The sequence below is a fragment of the Euleptes europaea genome, chromosome 3, assembly GCF_029931775.1.
Source record: "Euleptes europaea isolate rEulEur1 chromosome 3, rEulEur1.hap1, whole genome shotgun sequence".
Classification (NCBI taxonomy): domain Eukaryota; kingdom Metazoa; phylum Chordata; class Lepidosauria; order Squamata; family Sphaerodactylidae; genus Euleptes; species Euleptes europaea.
The window spans coordinates 24,958,563-24,981,469 of NC_079314.1; the positions used below are offsets into that span (position 1 = coordinate 24,958,563).

Sequence of the window (22,907 nt, forward strand, 5' to 3'; positions counted from 1 at the left end):
TGTGATTTTTAATGGTTTTTCAAAGACCCAAAAATGGTGCCGGAGAATCATCATAGCCTGTGGAATTCACACAAGTCCTTTTTATGGCCTCTGGTCACGCAGGGTTTTGTAAATTTCAAGACGTCGGCACGAGGAAGGGGCAAGTTCGCGGCGGGCAGCCTACTGCCCGGCCCTCTTCTCTGAAAAGCGATTACTTACACACAGCGTAAGAAAGTGTGAAAGAATAAAAAGGAGAAAGCTTAAAAAGGAAGGAAATACTGAAAGCCGACATGGCCGGGAAGAGTACAAAACCAAACGGCCAGGCGGAGGGAGGCTTGCTGAGGAAAGACGATAAGGGTAGATGAACGAGGCAGAGATCAATACAGCGTGAGAGGTGATGAGAGGGGAGAAAGGTAGATGAGCAGCACAGACACACAGGAAAGAATAAGCGCCTGTTCTCACATTGCATTTCCTTACACACAGCTCCATGCGAACACACAATGGCTGTGTGTTCTTTATTGTGTGGGAAGAGCCTCACCAGTATATTATCTGCTGCCTGCACCTGCTTCCTCACATACATCCCCACAACCACACACACAAAAAGACAGTTTCAAACTGAAACACTGTTCCCTGAAAGACACTGTTCCCTGAAATAATATTGTAGATGAATACTCAATTGGGGTCTGTGTTTGGGCTCCTATCAACACAGCTGTGACTCTACATCTGTGGAAATGTAATGTAAGAATCTGCCACCCTGCAGCCTGAGGTAGTAAAACTGGGGTGGGGAGAGAAAATAAGGTTCATAGAGGCACGAAAAGATTGAAGGAAAAAATCAAAATGAGTCATTCAAGCTGCAATCTCATGCCAATTTACCTGGGAGCAAATACCACCGAAATTAGGAGGACTTCCAAGTAAACATGCTAGGATTGGTTACGAAGATACGGAGAAGTGAATGGAAGGTGAATAGAAAAATGGCTAAGTAGGAAACATTATAAGGAAGGACTGCAAGTGAAAATAAAGAAATAAAAGGGGGGGAAAGGAATACAGTAAAGGTGAGGAGGTAACCAGCAGAATAATAAGTAACTGAAGCTTGAAAGGGCTAATAGGGTGGGTGGGTAGGAAGGCATAACGAAAGAGCAGATGGGTTGTTAAAATGAATTAGGAAGTAAAGGAAGTAGGTACAATCTTAAAAAAAAAAACACGTTTGAGTTACCGTTATAACAGGTTTGCAATACAGCCCTACGGAGTACACCCACCAAAACTGGCAACCTCTGTGGGAATGTGCAAGCTGAACAAAAAAACCACCTCACGTCCACCACGGAAACACACCACCAGGAGCTGCAATCGCCTCCAGCAGTTTAGAAAGGAAGAGAGATGCGCTTCGGGGGTTAAGGCTATAAGCCGGACACATCATACAACTTACGCCTGGCAAAAATCGGAAGAGTCCTAAACAACACATTTAAAATTGCTGTTGATTATACCCCTTTCTGCACATACTTTTGAGCAAAGGTATGGTATCCAATCTAGATAGGCTACCGCAAACAGTGAACCAAGTTATAAGCCATAGTAATTTCATTCAGAATTAAAGGATGAGGAGGGCAGAAACAAAAATTCGAGAGTGGTAGCCCTATCACTTTGCCGCAACAAAACATACTCAAAGAATGAGTGTGAGCTCACTTTGTCAGAGACATGAAGTGTGGATATCCAGACTCTGGAGAGGGGGAAAAGGAAAACAAAAGTGTAAACAGTTGAGTGAAAAAGAAGCAAAATGTAAGAGGGATGTACAGACTTGTGACATTTCCATACAAGGCTCATCTGTATACTGCTCTTATCTTCTGAGAAGTGACAGATCATACCATTTGCATTTCATTGCCTTTCAACCTCTTCTGTTCTTTGAACTTCTTCCATGTGCCAATAGATATCTGCCAACTGAGGCCACACTTCACGCTGCTAACAAAGCAGGCTGTAGCCCGCCACAGCTTCTGCCACAACACATGCCAGTCTTTGAGGCGCTCCCTGTTCTTTGGGCATGAAGGATGACGCGCTCTACACAGAAGCCAGGTTTGCCAAGGTTTGGCGATGGAATGAGCAGGGGGCACACGAAGAAGCACACCCCTGCTCTCTCCTTACAAATCAACGACTACAGATGTGTTTTGTAGGTGAGGAAAAAGAGCTGGCCAGACTTTACAGGGAAAGTTCCTTGCAGGCCCTAGAGGGCCATCGGCAGCCGGGGGGAGGGGGGACTGAGCTAAGTGCCAGCACAGAGCTCAGACTCAGAGAAAAGGACTGGAGTCCTTCCCACTATGCAAGTAAAGTGGAAAATAAAGTTTTTTTATTTTAAAAACAATAATGACAAATGTGTCCACTTAAGGTTTTTTTGTTAAGGGTTCTTTGCTAAAATAACACATGTTACAGTGTAATTCTATGGAGGGCTACTCCAGTCTAAGACCATTGAAATCAAGGGGCTTTGACTGGAGTAACTTGAGCATACGATTGTGTTGTCAAGCTAGAGTGGATCCAGGAAAGGCAATATTGTTATTATGGTCAAGCAGGTCCTGCAGCAGCACAGGCTGTGTAGCTTGCTCCATAGCTCTTCTTTTAACATCATACTCCAACCTTGCTCTATGCCTAGCGTCTCTTTCCATTGCCTCCCCAGAAAAGAACTGTATATTGTATGCCCCTCAGGGCAGGGATCAGGATTCTTCTGGTGACTAGAGCCACTTCACGTCAACTGGATCATTACACAGTCGTAGAGCATCTGCTTGGAATGCAGAAGGTCCCAGGTCCAATCCCTGGCATCTCCAGTTAAAGGGACTAGGGAAATAGGTGATGTGAAAGACCTCTGCCTGAGACCCTGGAGAGCAGCTGCCGGTCTGAGTGGACAATACTGACTTCGATAGACCTTGATGGTTTGATTCAGTATAAGGCAACTTCATGCTTTCAAGTTTTTAGGTTGGGTTTTCTTCCCCTCCTTTTTTTCTTCCACATCAGTATAAGGCAGCTTCATGTGTTCATGTGTAATGGTTTGGGGAAGGGCTGTGGCTCATTGGCAGAGCATCTGCTTGGCATGCAGAAGGCCCCAGATTCAATCCCTGGCATCTCCAGTTAAAGGGACTAGGCAAGTAGGTGCTGTGAAAGACCTCTGCCTGAGACCTTAGAGAGCTGCTGCCGGTGTGAGTAGACAATACTGACTTTGATGGACCAAGGGTCTTATTCAGCATAAGGCAGCTTCATGCGCTCAAGTATGCTAGTAATGATAGTGTGTATCCAACCACCTACGAACTTTGTGAAGCAGGCCCTTCCCACTTCCACCTCCTTCTGCAGCCTACTGAGTGCCCCAAACTGTTGACGTCTGAAATCTGTGAACCCTCAAGAAGAGCCCAAGTTGGAAAGTGGGGCTTGCAATGGAGGTGGACGGGGATGAGCAGAAATCCCTGCTCTCCCCCCTTCCGCAGGCGGAAATGCCATCAGCTGAGTATACTACCCCAATAACTCCCCTAACACAAGTAACCAGAACCACCCAAACATTAATACCACCCATAAGACTATTAACACTGATACCACTGGTGGTAATACCCCACCACTAGGAGCACTCTAACATGTTTAACACTAATACTACCGCAGTACTAATATACCAATAACACCGCTAATATTACCCCCAACAACAGCAGCAACCTGATACTACACCCAACTATACCCTAATACCATAATTAACACTAATACTACCAGTAATACCGTGGACTGCCGAAAAAACACATCAGTGGGGGTTATAAAGCAAATCAAGCCTGAACTAACCCTAGAAGCTAAAATGACTAAACTGAGGCTGTCTTACTTTGGTCACACTATGAGAAGACAAGAGTCACCAGAAAAGACAATCATGCTAGGAAAAGTGGAAGGCAGCAGGAAAAGAAGAAGACCCAACAAGAGATGGATTGACTCCATCAAGGAAGCCACGGCCTGAGCAGGATCTGAGCAAGGCTGTTAAGGACAGGACGTTTTGGAGGATATTGAACATAGGGTCCCCATGAGTCCGAAGTGACGGCACTTAACACACAATACCCTACTTATACCCCCCCAAACCTCCACAGCACAAATAACACTACGGTCTTCACAGAAACGTTGTTAATCTTTAAGGTGCTACTGGGACTCTTGCTCTTTTGTACTGCTGCTGACAGGGCTACCCATTGCGATCTAACACTACCCCTAACACACTAATACCACCCCCAACACAATCAACACCACCAATACTCCGTGGACTGCCAAAAACAAAATCAGTGGGTTATGGATCAAGCCAAGCCTGAACTGACCCTTTGAAGCTAAAATGACTAAACGGAGGCTATTGTATTTTGGTCACGTCATGAGACGACAAGAGTCACTGGAAAAGACAGTCATGCTAGGAAAAGTTGAGGGCAGCAGGAAAAGAGGAAGACCCAACAAGAGATGGATGGACTCAATAAAGGATGCCACAGCCCTCAATTTGCAAGATCTGAACAAGGTTGTCAAAGACAGGACATTTTGGAGGACTTTCATTCATAGGGTCGCCATGAGTTGAAAGCGACTTAATGGCACTTACACACACACAATAATACCCCTCCAAAGCCTCCCCAACCCAATTAGCACTGACACCGCTGGTAATAATACCCCCCCAAAGCCTCCTCAACTGAATTAACACTGACCCTGCCGGTAATAATACTCGACTAATGCCCCCTGTGAGGTTCTCCAGCCAACCTCGGCAATCCCAAAAAGTCACTCGCTCAGACAGGCAGGTCTAAAGCAGGTAAACGTTTATTCAGGAGCCGCAGGATACAGCATGAGCAATCTACAGTTTCAAAGCTGCTAATGACAAACCAAACTACAAAGCATAACTTTAAGCATGGAGTCATCCCAGGTGCAAAGCTAAGTGGCTTGGGAACTACGAGATAACAGTGCCTGGTAGGAAGCAGGGAGTGAGTTAACCAAAATACAGTAGTTGCCGGCCAGAGACTCAAGGTCAGAACAGGGGGGGGGGCGCGGAGGGAAAGGAGGGAAACAGCCTGAACAGAGAACCAAAACCTAAGAATACCATGGGAACAGGAATGGGCCCAACTCATGTCAAGAGCCTGTCTGACTCCTGACCGCTTGAACACATTGGAGACGCCGAATACATTGGATACACTTGAACAGAATGATATACAGAAGGACACACTTGAACAGAAACAAGCCTGACCCATGGCAAGACCCTCACACACACACACCCCTTCAGATTCACCATCAGCACCACCGAAAGACAAGACATTTTGGAGGACACTGATTCATAGTTCACAGTGGGCAGCCGTGTTAGTCTGTCTGCAGTAGTAGAAAAGAGCAAGAGTCCAGTAGCACTGATTCATAGGGTCGCCATGAGTCGGAAGCGACTTGATGGCACTTAACACACACACACACACACAATAATACCCCTCCAAAGCCTCCTCAACCCAATTAGCACTGACACCGCTGGTAATAATACCCCCCCAAAAGCCCCCTCAACTGAATTAACACTCACATTGGGTAGCCGTGTTAGTCTGTCTGCAGTAGTAGAAAAGGGCAAGAGTCCAGTAGCACCTTCCAGACTAACAAGAATATTTTCTGGTAGGGTATGAGCTTTCATGAGCCACAGCTCACTTCTTCAGATACCTGAAGAAGTGAGCTGTGGCTCACGAAAGCTCATACCCTACCAGAAAATATTTTTGTTAGTCTGAAGAATAGGTATCTGAAGAAGTGAGCTGTGGCTCACGAAAGCTCACACCCTGCCAGAAAATATTCTTGTTCGTCTTGAAGGTGCTACTGGACTCTTGCTCTTTTCTACTACTGCAGATCTGAAGAAGTGAGCTGTGGCTCATGAAAGCTCATACCCTGCCAGAAAATATTTTTGTTAGTCTGAAGAATAGGTATCTGAAGAAGTGAGCTGCGGCTCACGAAAGCTCACACCCTGCCAGAAAACATTCTGGTTAGTCTTGAAGGTGCAACTGGACTCTTGCCCTTTTCTACTACTGCAGATCTGAAGAAGTGAGCTGTGGCTCACGAAAGCTCACACCCTGCCAGAAAATATTCTTGTTAGTTTTGAAGGTGCTACTGGAATCTTGCTCTTTTCTACTACTGCAGATCTGAAGAAGTGAGCTGTGGCTCACGAAAGCTCACACCCTGCCAGAAAATATTCTTGTTAGTCTTGAAGGTGCTACTGGACCTCTTGCCCTTTTCTACTACTGCAGATCTGAAGAAGCGAGCTGTGGCTCACGAAAGCTCACCCCCTGCCAGAAAATATTCTTGTTAGTCTTGAAGGTGCTACTGGACTCTTGCCCTTTTCTACTACTGCAGATCTGAAGAAGTGAGCTGTGGCTCACGAAAGCTGACACCCTGCCAGAAAACATTCTTGTTAGTCTTTAAGCTGCTACTGGACTCTTGCCCTTTTCTACTACTGCAGATCTGAAGAAGTGAGCTGTGGCTCACTAAAGCTCACACCCTGCCAGAAAACATTCTTGTTAGTCTTTAAGCTGCTACTGGACTCTGGCCCTTTTCTACTACTGCAGATCTGAAGAAGTGAGCTGTGGCTCACGAAAGCTCACACCCTGCCAGAAAATATTCTTGTTAGTTTTGAAGGTGCTACTGGAATCTTGCTCTTTTCTACTACTGCAGATCTGAAGAAGTGAGCTGTGGCTCACGAAAGCTCACACCCTGCCAGAAAATATTCTTGTTCGTCTTGAAGGTGCTACTGGACTCTGGCCCTTTTCTACTACTGCAGATCTGAAGAAGTGAGCTGTGGCTCACGAAAGCTCACACCCTGCCAGAAAATATTCTTGTTCGTCTTGAAGCTGCTACTGGACTCTGGCCCTTTTCTATTACTGCAGATCTGAAGAAGTGAGCTGTGGCTCACTAAAGCTCACACCCTACCAGAAAACATTCTTGTTAGTCTTTAAGCTGCTACTGGACTCTGGCCCTTTTCTACTACTGCAGATCTGAAGAAGTGAGCTGCGGCTCACAAAAGCTCACACCCTGCCAGAAAATATTCTTGTTAGTTTTGAAGGTGCTACTGGAATCTTGCTCTTTTCTACTACTGCAGATCTGAAGAAGTGAGCTGTGGCTCACGAAAGCTCACACCCTGCCAGAAAATATTCTTGTTCATCTTGAAGGTGCTACTGGACTCTGGCCCTTTTCTACTACTGCAGATCTGAAGAAGTGAGCTGTGGCTCACGAAAGCTCACACCCTGCCAGAAAATATTCTTGTTCGTCTTGAAGCTGCTACTGGACTCTGGCCCTTTTCTATTACTGCAGATCTGAAGAAGTGAGCTGCGGCTCACAAAAGCTCACACCCTGCCAGAAAATATTCTTGTTAGTTTTGAAGGTGCTACTGGAATCTTGCTCTTTTCTACTACTGCAGATCTGAAGAAGTGAGCTGTGGCTCACGAAAGCTCACACCCTGCCAGAAAATATTCTTGTTCGTCTTGAAGGTGCTACTGGACTCTGGCCCGTTTCTACTACTGCAGATCTGAAGAAGTGAGCTGTGGCTCACGAAAGCTCACACCCTGCCAGAAAACATTCTTGTTAGTCTTGAAGCTGCTACTGGACTCTGGCCCTTTTCTACTACTGCAGATCTGAAGAAGTGAGCTGCGGCTCACGAAAGCTCACACCCTGCCAGAAAATATTCTTGTTAGTTTTGAAGGTGCTACTGGAATCTTGCTCTTTTCTACTACTGCAGATCTGAAGAAGTGAGCTGTGGCTCACGAAAGCTCACACCCTGCCAGAAAACATTCTTGTTCGTCTTGAAGGTGCTACTGGACTCTGGCCCTTTTCTACTACTGCAGATCTGAAGAAGTGAGCTGTGGCTCACGAAAGCTCACACCCTGCCAGAAAATATTCTTGTTCGTCTTGAAGCTGCTACTGGACTCTGGCCCTTTTCTACTACTGCAGATCTGAAGAAGTGAGCTGTGGCTCACGAAAGCTCACACCCTGCCAGAAAATATTCTTGTTCGTCTTGAAGCTGCTACTGGACTCTGGCCCTTTTCTACTACTGCAGATCTGAAGAAGTGAGCTGTGGCTCACGAAAGCTCACACCCTGCCAGAAAATATTCTTGTTCGTCTTGAAGCTGCTACTGGACTCTGGCCCTTTTCTACTACTGCAGATCTGAAGAAGTGAGCTGTGGCTCACTAAAGCTCACACCCTGCCAGAAAACATTCTTGTTAGTCTTTAAGCTGCTGCTGGACTCTGGCCCTTTTCTCCTACTGAATTAACACGGACCCTGCCGGTAATCATACTCGACTAACGCCCCCCCCTTCAGAGTCACCATCACCACCACCGATAGGACCACTACTCCGGATTCACCACAACGCCTTTGGAGGGGGGGGGCAAGGCGGGCGGGGAAGGGCCGCGGGGTCGTCGTGTCCCCCCCCCTTTCCCCGGGCTCACCTCCTTGACCTTCAGCCTCCTGTCGCGGAGCTCGGGGGTCTCGTGGGCGGCGCCCCTCCTCCTGCCCAGCACGGGGTGCCGGAGCCTCTGCACGAAGGCCGGGTGGTCGAAGCGGCTGGGGGCGCGGGTGTGCGGGAGGGGGGCGGCGGTGGGGCGGCGGGGGTCCTCGGGGGGCGGGCTGGGGGCCTGCTGGCGGCGGGGGTGGGGCGGGAGGGGCGAGGCGCGGGCGGGCTCGGGCTCGGCGCCGCGGCGGGGCAGGAAGAGGCGCCTGAAGCGGGACGAGTCCGGCAGGAGGAAGAGGGCGGCGAAGCAGAGGGTGAGCAGGCCCGAGAGGAAGAGCAGCACCGCGAACTTGTGCGGCAGCCGCAGCCCCACCGACCACGACGGCGGCCCGCCCGGCAGCTTGCGCAGCAGCAGCATGGGGGCGCCGCGGGGCCCGGCCCACCCCGCCGGGAAGCCGCCGCCGGACCCGGCTCAGGGGGCGGAGAGATGCAAACCCCGGGGGGCGGAGAGGAGCAAAAGGGGTCCAGGTAGCTGGAGACGGGGTGGTGGCTTTTTATTTAAAAAAAAAAAAAAAAAGTAAAATAATCTAAAGTGTCCAGGGGATCCCAGGAAGCTGCGCCGGATCCCGGGGAGCGGAGAGGAGCAAAAGGGGTCCGGATAGCTGGAGGTGGGGTGGTGGCTGTGGTTGCTTTTTATTTAAAAATAAAATAAAATAATCAAAAGTGTCCAGGGGAGCTGCACCGGATCCCAGGAAGCTGCACCGGATCCCGGGGAGCGGGATGGGGTGGTGGCTGTGGTGGCTGTTTTTTTTTAAGTAAAATAATGAAAAGTGTCCAGGGGATCCCACGAAGCTGCACCGGATCCCGGGGAGCAGACAGGAGCAAAAGGGGTCCAGATAGCTGAAGATGGGTGGTTGCTTTTTATTTTTTTTTAAAAAAGTAAAATGATCTAAAGTGTCCAGGGGAGCTGCGCCGGATCCCAGGAAGCTGCACCGGATCCCGGGGAGCAGACAGGAGCAAAAGGGGTCCAGATAGCTGAAGATAAGGTGGTGGCTGTGGTTGCTCTTTTTAAAAAAAAAGTAAAATAATTAAAAGTGTGCAGGGGAGCTGCGCCGGATCCCAGGAAGCTGCACCGGATCCCGGGGAGCGGAGAGGAGCAAAAGGGGTCCAGATAGCTGAAGATGGGGTGGTGGCTGTGGTTGCTCTTTTTTTTTAAAGTAAAATATCCAAAAGTGTCCAGGGAGCTGCGCCGGATCCCAAAAAGCGAGAGGAGCAAAAGGGATTAAAAAAAAAAAAATCCTGAAGTTGGGGTGGTGGCAGTCGTAAAGTAAAATGATTAAAAGTGTCCAGTTCCCTTCAGTGAATCCGAGAAGAAAGGGGGGGGGGAAGGAAGTTTTCCTTTTTAGAGTTGAAAAACGTCAGTTGCTAAGTTCTTTTTAGAGGAGGATTTTTTGGAGGGGGAAGAGTTGGAAGGGGGGAAAAAAGAGATCCAACTTAATTGCCCCGCTTGATTCCCCAGCCCCTTTCTAGCGATCCCGGGCCAAGCAGACGACACGTGTCTCCGGGACCGGGCAGCGGAAGCAGCAACGCAGACCGAGCAGACGGGCAAGCCGCTCCGTCGGGGCCGGCCTCCTTCGCCCCGGTGCTCCCGGCTCCTCTTCCCCCGCCAGCTCCAGCCCGCCGAGCACGGGTCTGGCCCGAAATTGAGGAGTTGTCGGGCGAGATGCTGGGCGACCAAAACCCCCCCAAAAAAGATTTCAGCCGCCGCCTCTTCCTTCCTGCATGCAAACCCCGTCCGCAAAGAGGAGTTTCCCTTTCCTGGCCGCGACCTCCTGGGGTCCTGAGATAACAGCCAGACAGAAAGGGGCCTGGTGGTGGTGGTGGGGAGGGGTGTCTTCTTTTGTGGGGTTTTTAAAAAAAAATCCTCCTGCACGCCTCGCTCCTTTCCCTTCCTGCAGCTCCTAGCAGGCGCAAGGGGTGCTGTTTCCAGGCTGCTTCAGGGCCCGATCCGGACGGGCGACGGGTTCATGATGCAGCATTTCTGCAGGCGGAGCAGAGTGGGGGGGGGGACACACCGGAGCTGCTGGCTCTCCGCACGAGGGGGGCTCTGGCGTCCCGCCGCCGCCGCCCTCCGCCGGCCCCTCTCCGTCCCCCATCCACGCCGCCTCTCCTCCTCCTCCTCTTCCTCCTCCTCTCTCCCCGGACCGGCCGTCAGCTCGCGACTCCGGCCAGCTGCATCCTCCGGGCTTCCCAGACTGGGCTCTTCTGGTAACGATCGGCCGGCTGTTTGGAGGAAAGCCGGGCATTCGCCTCCTCTTCCTCCTCCTCCTCTCCCTCCCCGGCTTCCCAAGAAGGGGAGGATCCACACAGCCAGAGGAGGGGATTGGAGGGAAGGGAGAGACACGCAGGCACACGCGCGCACACACACACACACACACGCGAACTGTGACAAAGCGGAGAGAGCCCTCTCTGGGTAGATCTCCCCAGAAATCGCCTCCTATTCTCCTATAAGGGCGGCAAATAAATAATCCGACGCAGAGTGGTGTTTTCTTTTTTGGGGGGGGGGGGCTTGTTTTAAATCGTCAGGCTTTCTTCATCTCGACCACCCTCTGGCCAATTTCAGCCGGACTTTCTGAGCCCCCCAGAAAAACAACAACAACGATTCACAACTTCCCCCCCCCTTTTTTTTAAACACAGAGAATGGCTGAAGAAGTGAGCTGCGGCTCACGAAAGCTCACACCCTGCCAGAAAATATTCTTGTTCGTTTTTAAGGTGCTACTGGACTCTGGCCCTTTTCTATCTCTAGAGAAGGTCTACAGCGACAATCTGGATTTCCTGCTTCTCCTTTAGAAGGGCACCCAAAACAACGCATTGCATCCTTTTATCTCTCTGCCGGAGACCCTGGAGAGCCGCTGCCGGTCTGAGCAGACAACACTGACTTGGATGGACCAAGGAGGGCCTGATTCAGTCTAAGGCAGCTTCATGTGTTGGGAGGGACTGTGGCTCAGTGCCAGAAGGTCCCAGGTTCAATCCCCGGCGTCTCCAGTTAAAGGGACTAGGCAGGTAGGTGATGTGAAAGACCCCTGCCTGAGACCCTGGAGAGCCGTTGCCGGTCCGAGTAGACATACTGACTTGGATGGACCAAGGAGGGCCTGATTCAGTCTAAGGGTTCTTCTCGGGTGGCCAATTCTGGGCTTCCATCCCTCCTTCCTCTGCCTCTTATCCGGCGTCTCGGGCAAGCGGAATCGCAGCCTGCCTTCTGGCCTCTCGCTATTGTCTGGTGCGGGGAGGGGGGAGCGGAGGGTGGGTTTTTTTTGGGGGGGGTTCACGCCCTGCCGCGCCGTTTCCTGCCGGTGGATGGATCTCAGAGCCCATTAAACCGGGAGGCGAAAGGGCTGCTGCCAGGCAAACTCTCCAGGGGGGCAGCGGCCCTCGCTGCCCGCCGAGCAATGAAAGGCTTGGCACCACCTAAGCGTGCCCAGGCTCATCGAGCGCGGTGACCACCGTCCACCAGCACGCTCCTAGGAGGAGGAGAAGCGGCTGCCGCCTGCTTGCATCTGACCTGGAGCGCCAGCAGCAATGCAATGCCGCCTCCCCCCTCCACGGCTCGGCTCTCACTGCGACAGCAAGCGCCTCCAGCTTCGCGCGGCCCCGCCCCCTACGGCAAAGCCACGCCCCCAAGCATGGAGACAGCGCCTCGCTCGCGCCTCCCTCCCCTCCAGGCCACGCTTCCTTCCCGCGGCCGATGCTTCGCGTGGGAGGAGTGGGAGATGCGCGCGCAATCGCTGCCTGGGTTCGTTCTCGGTTTCTCCCCCCCCCCCACCTTCCTCACCCGCTATTGGTCCGTTAGCAGGGGACTTCTCGGGACTGGTTGGAGGTCCCGGGCTGTCGCTCAAGAACGCGTCTCCCTCCTTCCATCGGTGTTCGTCTCAGAGCGCTTTCCAATCGCGTGCTGCGGGTGGTCAAGCCTCTCTGCTCTGATTGGCTGGGGATCCCGGGGAGGTGATGGTGGTTGGCTCGCGCAGGATTGTCGGGACGAAGTGTGCACGTGAACGCATGAAGCGGCCTTATGCTGCATCAGACCCTCGGTCCATCACAGTCAGTATTGTCGACTCAAAAAGGGCTCCATGACTCAAAAGGTTTGGAGACCTCTGGACTACTCTAAACAATTTTAGTATTTTGCCCTTTCAAAAAAAACTTTGAACCCATGAACACATGAAGCTGCCTTATACTGAATCAGACCTTTGGTCCATCAAAGTCAGTATTGTCATCTCAGACCGGCAGCAGCTCTCCAGGGTCTCAGGCAGGGGTCTCTCGCATCACCTACTTGCCTAGTCCCTTTAACTGGAGATGCCGGGGATTGAACCTGGGACGTTCTGCATGCCAAGTAGATACGTGCATCATTTTTTTGTTTTTCTCGTTTGCCACTGGTCTAACAAAAAGGTTTCTCTATAAAAACAATCAGGTTACTTTTCTTTTATTGCAACAAAATTATGTATTAACTTTGTCTTATTAAGGCCACATTACAACAGTTCAGCAACCCCACACGACAACTGGGGCAGGAAGATGAACAAAAGCATTTCACAGTGAATCACTATCTGGCTCGACACCCTATAAAGGCTATCAACATTTCATCCCAGCACAAACCCTCATGGGTTAGTGCCCGTTTCTTTAGCTGCTATGAAGGGGATCTTTCCTATGTTCCCTTTTTCTGTGCAAGGTTTTTGCATCAGGTTGATGGACTTCCACTCCATAGGACTAAATGCAGTGCCTCCCATGGTGATAATTCCAGAAGTGACAGCCATGTAACAGACTAACCTTGGAATTATTACCATGGATGGCACTGCATGTAACCTTATGGAGTAGAACTCCATCAATCTCATGGGGGGTGGGGACTTGCTCAGAGAATTGCATGGTGAAGATACCTTCTGTTGCATCTAATCCACAAACTTTATGCTGGAATAAAATGTGCTCATCATCTGCTGAAGTTGGAGGGTGAGAGATTCAAAACAGATAAAAGGAAGAATTTATTCACACAACAAATAGTTAAATTGTGGAACTCCCTGCCCCAGGATGTGGTGATGGGCGGCCAACTAGGAAGGCTTTAAGAGGGGAGTGGACAAGTTCATGGAGGAGAGGGGTATTCATGGCTGCTAGTAAAAATGGATACTAGTCATGATGCACACCTATTCTCTCCAGGGTCAGAGGAGCATGCCTATTATATTAGGTGCTTTGGAACACAGGCAGGACAATGCTGCCACAGGACAATGCTGTCTTGTTTGTGGCCTTCCTACAGGCACCTGGTTGGCCACTATGTGAACAGACTGCTGGACTTGATGGACCTTGGTTGTGATCCAGCATGACCTTTCTTATGTTCTTAAGGTGCCACAAGAGTCCTGTTTATTTTTTAGTTTGGGACCAGGACATCCAAAGGGCTCCCTTCTCCCATATGTACTTTGGGATCATCAGCTGAGTAGTTATGCTGAGTAGCTATTAGGAACAGGGCCCTTTCAGTTGTGGCATCCCAGGTGTGACATGTCCGTTCCTTGCCCCACAGGATGCAACACCCTGCTTCAGATGCCAGATTTGGGCATATCACAAAAGAATAGCATATTGTCCAAGACTGAGTCATATTCCTCCCCTCCCCAAAGGGAGCGATTACCATTTAGATTTCCTGCCTCAGATTCCAAATATCTTGGGCCATTTATGCTGACTCAGCACAATGTGACCATTATTCCTGTATCATGTTTAACAGTCAAACATCTGATTCATGTGAGCTGTTTTAGGAGCCAAGCACAGTACAAACGATCATTACCATCCTATATAAAATGCTCATCAAGGAGCAAATTCTAAGCTGAGCTGGATTCAGGCAGGGCGGAGGGGAAGGGGTCTGATACCCTACCTCGCGGATAGAAACTAGAAAGCGGAGGGCCACTCACAACTGCATCCAAGCAGCCTGGCTTCCTGCTGGTATCCTGGGTTGGAAGCTGGAGCCTCACGTGTTTAAAATGCTGAAGAGGGAAAGATAAAAGCTCAATGGCTAGAGTTCAGCAAGCCTGTGTGGAATAGTGGTTAAAGCAGGAGAGGTTTGGCTCTTTAAAAAAATGAAACTTTAAAGCTAAGGTATATTGGAGGGGTAGGTGGAATGCTAGGTGGAATGGCAGGAAAAGGGTTTTTTATGGGACTAAAGGGCCTCTTAAAAGATTTTTTACAGAAAGGGAAATGATGGAGAGGAACGGTTTCCAGAAATCCACATGCAAATCAGATTTATGCCAATGCATTAAAATAATCATATTGGGTGCTCCTGTGTACTCAATGATTTATTTTTGTGAGTCCCTGTGGAGACCACTTCCTACTAAAGGACTCACAACAGCCTGTTTTGGCACTATGGAAACTGTATGGATTATTCATGAACATCAATTTATCAATTATCAGTAATGTAAAGTTGTACAGTTTTAATCATGCAAATGGGCTTTCTTAAATTGGCTCTTTGTTGATCTCTTGCTGTGAATGCTGAAGCCATTTGGCTCTTTCATTGTAAAAGGTTGCACACCCTAGGTTAGAGTGCTGGACTAAGACCGGAAGACCTTGATTCAAATCCCCACTTGCCATGACATTTAACTGCATTCTCTTGGGTCAGCATTCTCAGCCCAACCTTACCACGTAGAGATGTTGTGAAGATAAAATGGAGGAGCAATAGCATTGCCAACCTCCAGGTACTAGCTGGAGATCTCCTGCTGTTACAACTGATCTCCAGCTGGTAGAGATCCATTCACCTGGAGAAAATGGCCACTTTGGCAATTGGACTCTATGGCATTGAATCCCTTCCCCAAACCCTGCCCTCTTCAAGCTCCATCCCAAAAACCTCCCAACAGTGGCAAAGAGGGACCTGGCAACCCCAAGGAGCAAGGAAGAACCACATCCAGGACTCTAAGCCGATTGGAGGAAGGATGAGATAAAAATGCCCTAAATAAAATCAAGTTCTGTCAACAGCTGCCCCATTGAAAGGAACATCAGCTGATGTGATGCCCAAGGGCAAAAGCCATAACAAGTAGGCAAGCATTAGAGGGCTTTGCACAGCTACCCACAATTCCCAGCTTGCTGGGAACAGGCCAGGGTTTATCTGCATGACCCTCACTGAAGTCTTTCCAAGACAAATGCCATGGATTCTGCCTTTCTGTCATGGATTGAAGTAGTACAGTAGTCTAAAATAATTATTTAATACTTAAAATGTAAAGGTAGCCCCCTGTGCAAGCACCGGGTCATTACTGACCCATGGGGTGACGTCACATCACGACATTTACTAGGCAGACGATGTTTATGGGTTTGCTATTGCCTTCCCCAGTCATCTACACTTTACCCCCAGCAAGCTGGGTCCTCCTTTTACCGACCTCGGAAAGATGGAAGGCTGAGTCAACCTTGAGCCGGCTGCCTGAAACCAACTTCCGTTGGGATTGAACACAGGTCATGAGCAGAGGTTTTGACTGCAGTACTGCATCTTACCATTCTGCACCATGGGGCTCTTTTATTTAAGACTTAGCCTTTATATATTGCTTTATATGGCATATACAGTATTTTGTAATCCATACAGCATACCTATAAGGTAGGTAAAAGATAAAAGTAGTCCCCTGTGCAAGCACCGGGTCATTCCTGACCCATGGGGTGACGTAACATCCCGACGTTTACTAGGCAGACTTTGTTTATGGGGTGGTTTGCCATCGCCTTCCCCAGTCGTCTATGCTTTACCCCCAGCAAGCTGGGTCCTCATTTTACTGACCTCGGAAGGATGGAAGGCTGAGTCAACCTGGAGCCTATAAGGTAGGCCATTATTATTATTAGCCCCATATTGCTGATCGAAGGCTGAGACAGAGCGGCTTACCTAACAAGAACATTTGTGGCAAGGATGTGAACCAAGAACCTTCTATCTCATTATTCTTTACTACCCTGGTTGCATTTATTACATTTCTATCTGCCTCTGCCTTACTTCCCGGAAACGTGCAGCAAAATCCTATGCAAAGTTACTCCAGTCTCAGCCCATGACTTGCCTGCGGTCAACCAGTCAGAGGCACAGCTGAGCAGGGATTTCCTGTGGCCTGACCCAGCATTTTCACCATGGCAATGCAATGTGCGGAACTGAAGATTTAAAGCAAAATTGCTTTGCTCTTGTGGCAAAAGACTGGTTAGGCATTGCAGAGCTGAAAGAAAGGCAGCAAACAAATGAGTAAACAGGAACAGGAACAGGTATTTGGTTGACGGCGTGGCAAATGGAGAATCACCTCTATACAAGAGAAGTTGCATATTACTGAACGTTGCTATACGCAGCACAGAAAAGGTCTGGTTTAACTTACTGGGAAGTTTCCTGGTGGGCAGCTGGCAGCTAGGAGCAAGCTGAATTAAATGAGCCCTGCTGCAGGGGTCGCTCCATTTTGACCCGGACAGTGGCCCCGATCAGAACTGGTGTAGAATCATAATCAGCTCAGCTTGTTCCAGGGCTATTTTAATGTCCCTGACCTGCTCCCTACCAAAGATGCTGGAATGAAAGAGACTGTTTTACGAGACTTGCTTTTAAGCTATAGCCTGTTTTAAGCTATCTTTATGCTCTTGCTGGGTTTTTAATGCTGGGTTTTTTTCATAGTTTTAATGATTTTTATGCAGTTTTATGTTTTTCTTTGCAAGCTACCTCAAGCAGATTCTCTGGAGAGGCAAGCATAGACAGTGCATAAATATTTAAAGATACTCCTTTCTAAAGGTAGACCACTGTCCTCAAATTAAATCTACAATTACATCTGTAAAACTATTTAGTATGAAGAACAAAGCACAGAGCTCCAAACCTCCTCATCCGTGGCTGTAATATTCAGTTGAGGCAGAATCCATGTAAAACTGATAAATTGGCAAAGAAAGAGAGAAGAGGCCAGAGTTTAATTACAGAAAAGGTGGAATTTTATTGTATTATGAGGTTTATTTTTAGTAAGGCTGGCAGAAATAATGTTGAGAGTACTTTTCGATAGCCACAAGAGGTGGGAAGACCAGAATTTAATATCTACTCTTAAGGGGTGGGAACAGAAGTGTGATGGATAGAACCGGAGGCAAAATACTTTGGCAAGGTAATTAAGTTTATTTGTAAAGCCTCAGCTTGTCTCATAAAGAGAGACCTGTATTTTTTGTTGTTGCTGCCATTCTGGAAAAACACTTCTTTCTTCACTGCAGGAAGAGGTCGAATCTGTCTCACGCTAGAATCTCACTGTGGTATATAGGTAATGAGCTGCCTCACTCAAAACCGCAAAGCCAGTGATTTCTGGACACTGCAGCAAGACACTAAAGGAAAGCAGATGGAACAAAATATTTGTACTATTGCTAGATAATCTTCTCTGCTCAGTATATGGCATCATGGGCAGCGGCCCCAGTGCACCTGGAAGGGTGGGGGGCACAGTTCCCGCACATTTAACACAACAGTACACTTAAACACCAAGAAATGGTAGCACCTTAGAGCCAGATGCTCTAAGATGTTCCTACAGAACGTGCTGCCTTCCAGCAGCTACCAGAATCAAAATTGTTACTGAGAAGGGGGTGGGGGGAGAGGAAGAAGTAAGAGAAAGGAAATTACTGCTTTCATCGGATTGATTGCTGCTGTTGAGAGGGTTTTAGCTCTGGAAGGTCACGGGAGTCTTCAGAAAACAGGTGGAGGGTCAAATGACCTCCACGAAAAGCTGGTTTACTCAAATGCAATATCACACTTTCAAAAAAAATCTCAAGATTTGCTAAGGAGTGTGCAACCAGGGTTTCAAAAACAAAAACACTCAAGGTCAGATTTACGTAGTGCATTTCAAGTGCACAAAGCACACTTTGCATGTACTATCTGAGTCAGGCATGCCATAACTTTGTGAAGTGGGCAAATACTATGACCCCGATGTTAAAGAAAAGAGGGGTGCTGGTAACAGACCTAAGGTCCTTCCAAGTCATAATTTGCAGAGATACTCTTTTCACATTTGGCAGAACCAGGTGAGCACAGGGATTTGTAGCTTTAGAAAACCCATTTCACATTGATAGGGTTGCCAGATCCCTCTTCGCCACCGGTGGAAGGTGAACTGATCTCTATCAGCTTGAGATCAGTTGTTATAGCAGGAGATCTCCAGCCACTACCTGGAGGTTGGCAACCCTATACATCTGCCGGGGGCCCACTCCTCCTTGCAGAGGATGATGATGATGAAGAAGAAGAGTTGGTTTTTATATGCCGACTTTCTCTACCACTTAAGGGAGACTCAAACTAGCTTACAATCACCTTCCCTTCCCCTCCCCACAACAGACACCTTGCGAGGCAGGTGAAGCTGAGAGAGCTCTAAGACAGCTGTGACTAGCCCAAGGTCACCTAGCTGGCTTCATGTGGAGGAGTGAGGAAACCAACCCGGGAGATAATCTAAGGCAGAAACACAGAGCTAAGAGTGTAATTTAGAGCACCCCCAATGTTTCTCAGTGTGTCTGCTGCTTAAAGACCCCCCCCCCCCAAAAAAAAAAATTCTGAGAGCTTCCTTCCTGGGTTCAGAGTTAAGTAACTGCTAGAGGCTGGAGAGAGTTCTGATATTGGTTCTTGTAGGTTATCTGGGCTGTGTGACCGTGGTCTTGGTATTTTCCTTCCTGACGTTTCGCCAGCAGCTGTGGCCGGCATCTTCAGAGGAGTAACACTGAAGGACAGTGTCTCTCAGTGTCAAGTGTGTAGGAAGAGTAATATATAGTCAGAAAGGGGTTGGGTTTGAGCTGAATCATTGTCCTGCAAAAAGTATCAAAGGTAATGTGCTAATCACTGTCCTGTAAGTATCAAGAGAATGTGCTAATGAGGGTGTGGTATGTTAATATGGAACCATTGTATCCTGAAGTGATCTGTTAATGTGTGGAATCCAAAGCTAATCCGCATGGATTTCATACATTAACAGATCACTTCAGGATACAATGGTTCCATGTTAACATATTGATACTTTTTGCAGGACAATGATTCAGCTCAAACCCAACCCCTTTCTGACTATATATTACTCTTCCTACACACTTCACTGAGAGACACTGTCCTTCAGTGTCACTCCTCTGAACATGCCTGCCACAGCTGCTGGCGAAACGCCAGGAAAGAAAATACCAAGACCACGGTCACACAGCCCAGATAACCTACAAGAACCAATGAACTCTGACCGTGAAAGCCTTCAACAATAGAGTTCTGCTATGTATGAATATATAGATATATGAAGCTCCCTAATACCGATTCAAGGCATTGGTCTCCCTATTCTGATTGACAGCAGCTCTCCAGGGCCTCAGGCAGAGAAAGATATTTCTGAACACCTAGTATCTGAGGGACGGTGGGGAGTTCTATGATTGATGCGCCCAGATATTATAAAAATCCAATAGTTATACACACAGGATCCAATTCTGATCAGGACTGTGGTGCAAGGGGAAGGGGGGGGGTTAAGTCTTCACCTTCATTAGTGCTGCCAACTCCAACTTCAGAAATCCCTGGAAATTTGCTGGGGAGCTGCTGGGTAAAGGCAGAGTTTGGGCAGGGAGCTCCACCCTTTGATGGTACCATTTCCTCTAGGGGAGCAGTCTGGAGGGCAGTTGTAACACTAGGAGAACTCCAGGCTCCACCTAGAAGTTGGCAAGCTTACCCTCCATGCTGTTTTTCCAACATGAGACAGCCCTGGGGAGTAGGGTCGCCAACCTCCAGGTAGTGGCTGGAGATCTCCTGCTATTACAACAGTTCTCCAGCCGATAGAGATCAGTTCACCTGGAGAAAATGGCCACCTTTGGCAATTGGACTCTATGGCATTGAAGTTCCTCCCCTCCCCAAACCCTGCCTTCATCGGGCTCCGCCCCAAAAACATCCCACCGGTTGTGAAGAGGGACCTGGCAACCCTACCGGGAGAAAATGGCCGCTTGGGCAATTGGACTCTATGGCATTGAAGTCCTTCCGGTCCCCAAATCCCGCCCTCCTCAGGCTCCACCCGAAAAAACTCCCACTGGTGGCGAAGAGGGACCTGGCAACCCTTCTAGGGAGTCTCACTGGGGAAATGGGTCAAATAGCCACTTTCCTGGGATTTCACATTTGGCAGATTCAGAAGCCACAAGATCTCCTGGATGAATTATCCTGGCTGAGGATCAGCAGCTGTGGATCCCTTAACAGTGGGGTCGAGGGACCAGAACACAACAAACTCCCCACAGTGGGTAAGGAAAGAGCAGGCAGATAACATTGTTCTTTTTGTGTCTGCATTTTTTGGGAACAAATAATCAGAGCAATCCATGTTTGTAAACCTCCCTTCACCTAAAGTGGTTATTAAGCATCTCAGTAGGCTTTTATCAGCGTCTCTAAATAACAAACTAACTCCCATTCCAAAGAAAGGATTATATTTTAGACAAGCATCTAAATAAATTAACATCCTTGCAACTAACGTGTTTTATTTTTTTAACTTCACATTTCTTCTTTAGAACATCTGAACAGCCAGATTTCAAACTGAAATCTAGGACTACATAACTAAGACCTTGCTTAGAATTCAAATGCCATTTATCTGCAAAGAAAAGAGATAGGAGTGTATATGATATCTGGGTTTTTTTTTTTACTGCTTTCTTTATCCTAGCAGCTTTATCAGGTCAATAAGCCAAAACTAATCAGAGTCACAGTTAGCATTACAAAAAAATCTACATATTTCTCTTAACTCAGAATTCTGCAGAAATTAATGGGGCGGGGGTTGGGGTTGGCGAGAGGATGATTACTTATATGTTGTATAAACCACACACACACACACACACACACACACACACACACACACATATGGGTTGTGTGTCTGAACAACTCCCTTTTGTCTCCTGCCCTTTCCCACAGAATCGGTGCAGAGAAACAACACTAATGTGGAAGCTACCGTATATAAGAACTGAGAGGCATCTGGGGAACTTCAATTTCAGCGACCAGTGTAATGGTTCACTCTCTTTTGTCTTTTATAGTTCCGTAATAAAGAGCATTGTGTCTGGATTCTTGGCTGCCAAATCAAAAGGGACCAGGGATAGCGGATGCCTTGGATTATGGCTCTCTGCAGTTAATACCATCTGGAGCGGATACTGCAAGGAGAAAATGATGCTGCCTCTGACCACAGCAGGCGCTCAGCCAGGGCTGGGCCCAACAGCGTGTTCCCCTCACTTAAGGTTGCCAACCTCCAGGTACTAGCTGGAGATCTCCTGCTATTACAACTGATCTCTAGCCTAGAGAGATCAACTCACCTGATGGCAGCTTTGGCAATTGGACTATGGCACTGAAGAATAAGAAGAGTTGGTTTTTATATGCCGGCTTTCTCTACCATTTAAGGAAGAATCAAACCGGCTTACAATCACCTTCCCTTCCCCTCCCCACAACAGACACCCTGTGAGGTAGGTGGGGCTGAGAGAGGTCTAAGAGAATTGTGACTAGCCCAAGGTCACCCAGCTGGCTTCATGTGTTGGAGTGAGGAAACAAAACTGGTTCTCCAGATCAGAGTCCACCGCTCCAAACCACCACTCTAAACCACTATGCCACGCTGGCTCTTCCCCTCCCCAAACACCGTACTCTTCAGGCTCCACCCGAAAAACCTCCCGCCAGTGGCAAAGCGAGACCTGGCAATTCTACCCTCACTGCTCAGGGCAGAACAGAAGCCTGAACTGGAAGCTTTTGGGACAAAAAATACCAACTTCAAGTATTGGCTAATGGACTCTGAACTTGCTGAGACTGAGAGGGGAAAATATGTTGGGGTCGTAGTAGATCAATTAAATGATCAGTTAGTTGAGATCACTTGAAGGGTCAACTCAGTGTGCTGCAGCAGTGAAAAGGGCAAACTCTATGTTAGAGATTATCAGGAAAGGGATTGAAAATAAAATGGCCAATATTATAATGCCCCTGTATAGATCTATGGTGTGGCTTCATTTGAATACTGTGTACAGTTTTGTTCACCGTATCTCAAAAAGGACACCACAGAGCTGGAAAACAGTACATGAGAGGGCCACCAAGATGATTAGGAGGTTGGAGCACCTTTCCTATGAGGAGAGGTTGAAGAGTCTGGGACTTTTCAGTTAAGAAAAGAGACGACTAAGGGGGCACGATAGAGGTTTATAAAATTATGCACGGAGTGGACAGAGCTGACAGAAAGAACTTTTCCTCTATCTTCCTAAATACTAGAAGTCGAGGACATCCAATGAAGCTGATGGGCAGTAGATTCAGGATGGAAATACTTCTTTACACAGAGAGTGACTAAAATGGGAAATTCACTGCCAGGTAGGGTTGCCAACCTCCAGGTACTTGCCGTTCTGTGTTGATTTCAGGTTAGCTATACTATTGAACACAGTGGTGTCATATTTTGTGTCACTTCCAGGTACTAGCTGGAGATCTCCTGCTATTACAACTGATCTCCAGCCGATAGAGATCAGTTCCCCTGGAGAAAATGCCCGCTTTGGCGATTGGACTCTATGGCATTGAAGTCCCTCCCCTCCCCAAACCCTGCCCTCCTCAG

General features: G+C 48.3%; 1 protein-coding gene across 1 annotated transcript in view; it reads right to left on the minus strand.

Annotated features, from left to right (window-relative positions):
• MAN1C1 (mannosidase alpha class 1C member 1) overlaps positions 1-8,818 on the minus strand; it is a 190,187-nt gene extending 181,369 nt beyond the window's left edge. The window contains exon 1 of the mRNA XM_056846936.1: positions 8,399-8,818. Within this exon, the coding sequence (XP_056702914.1) occupies positions 8,399-8,818 (420 nt within the window). The remainder of the gene's footprint in view (positions 1-8,398) is intronic.
• Positions 8,819-22,907: the final 14,089 nt, after the last annotated feature.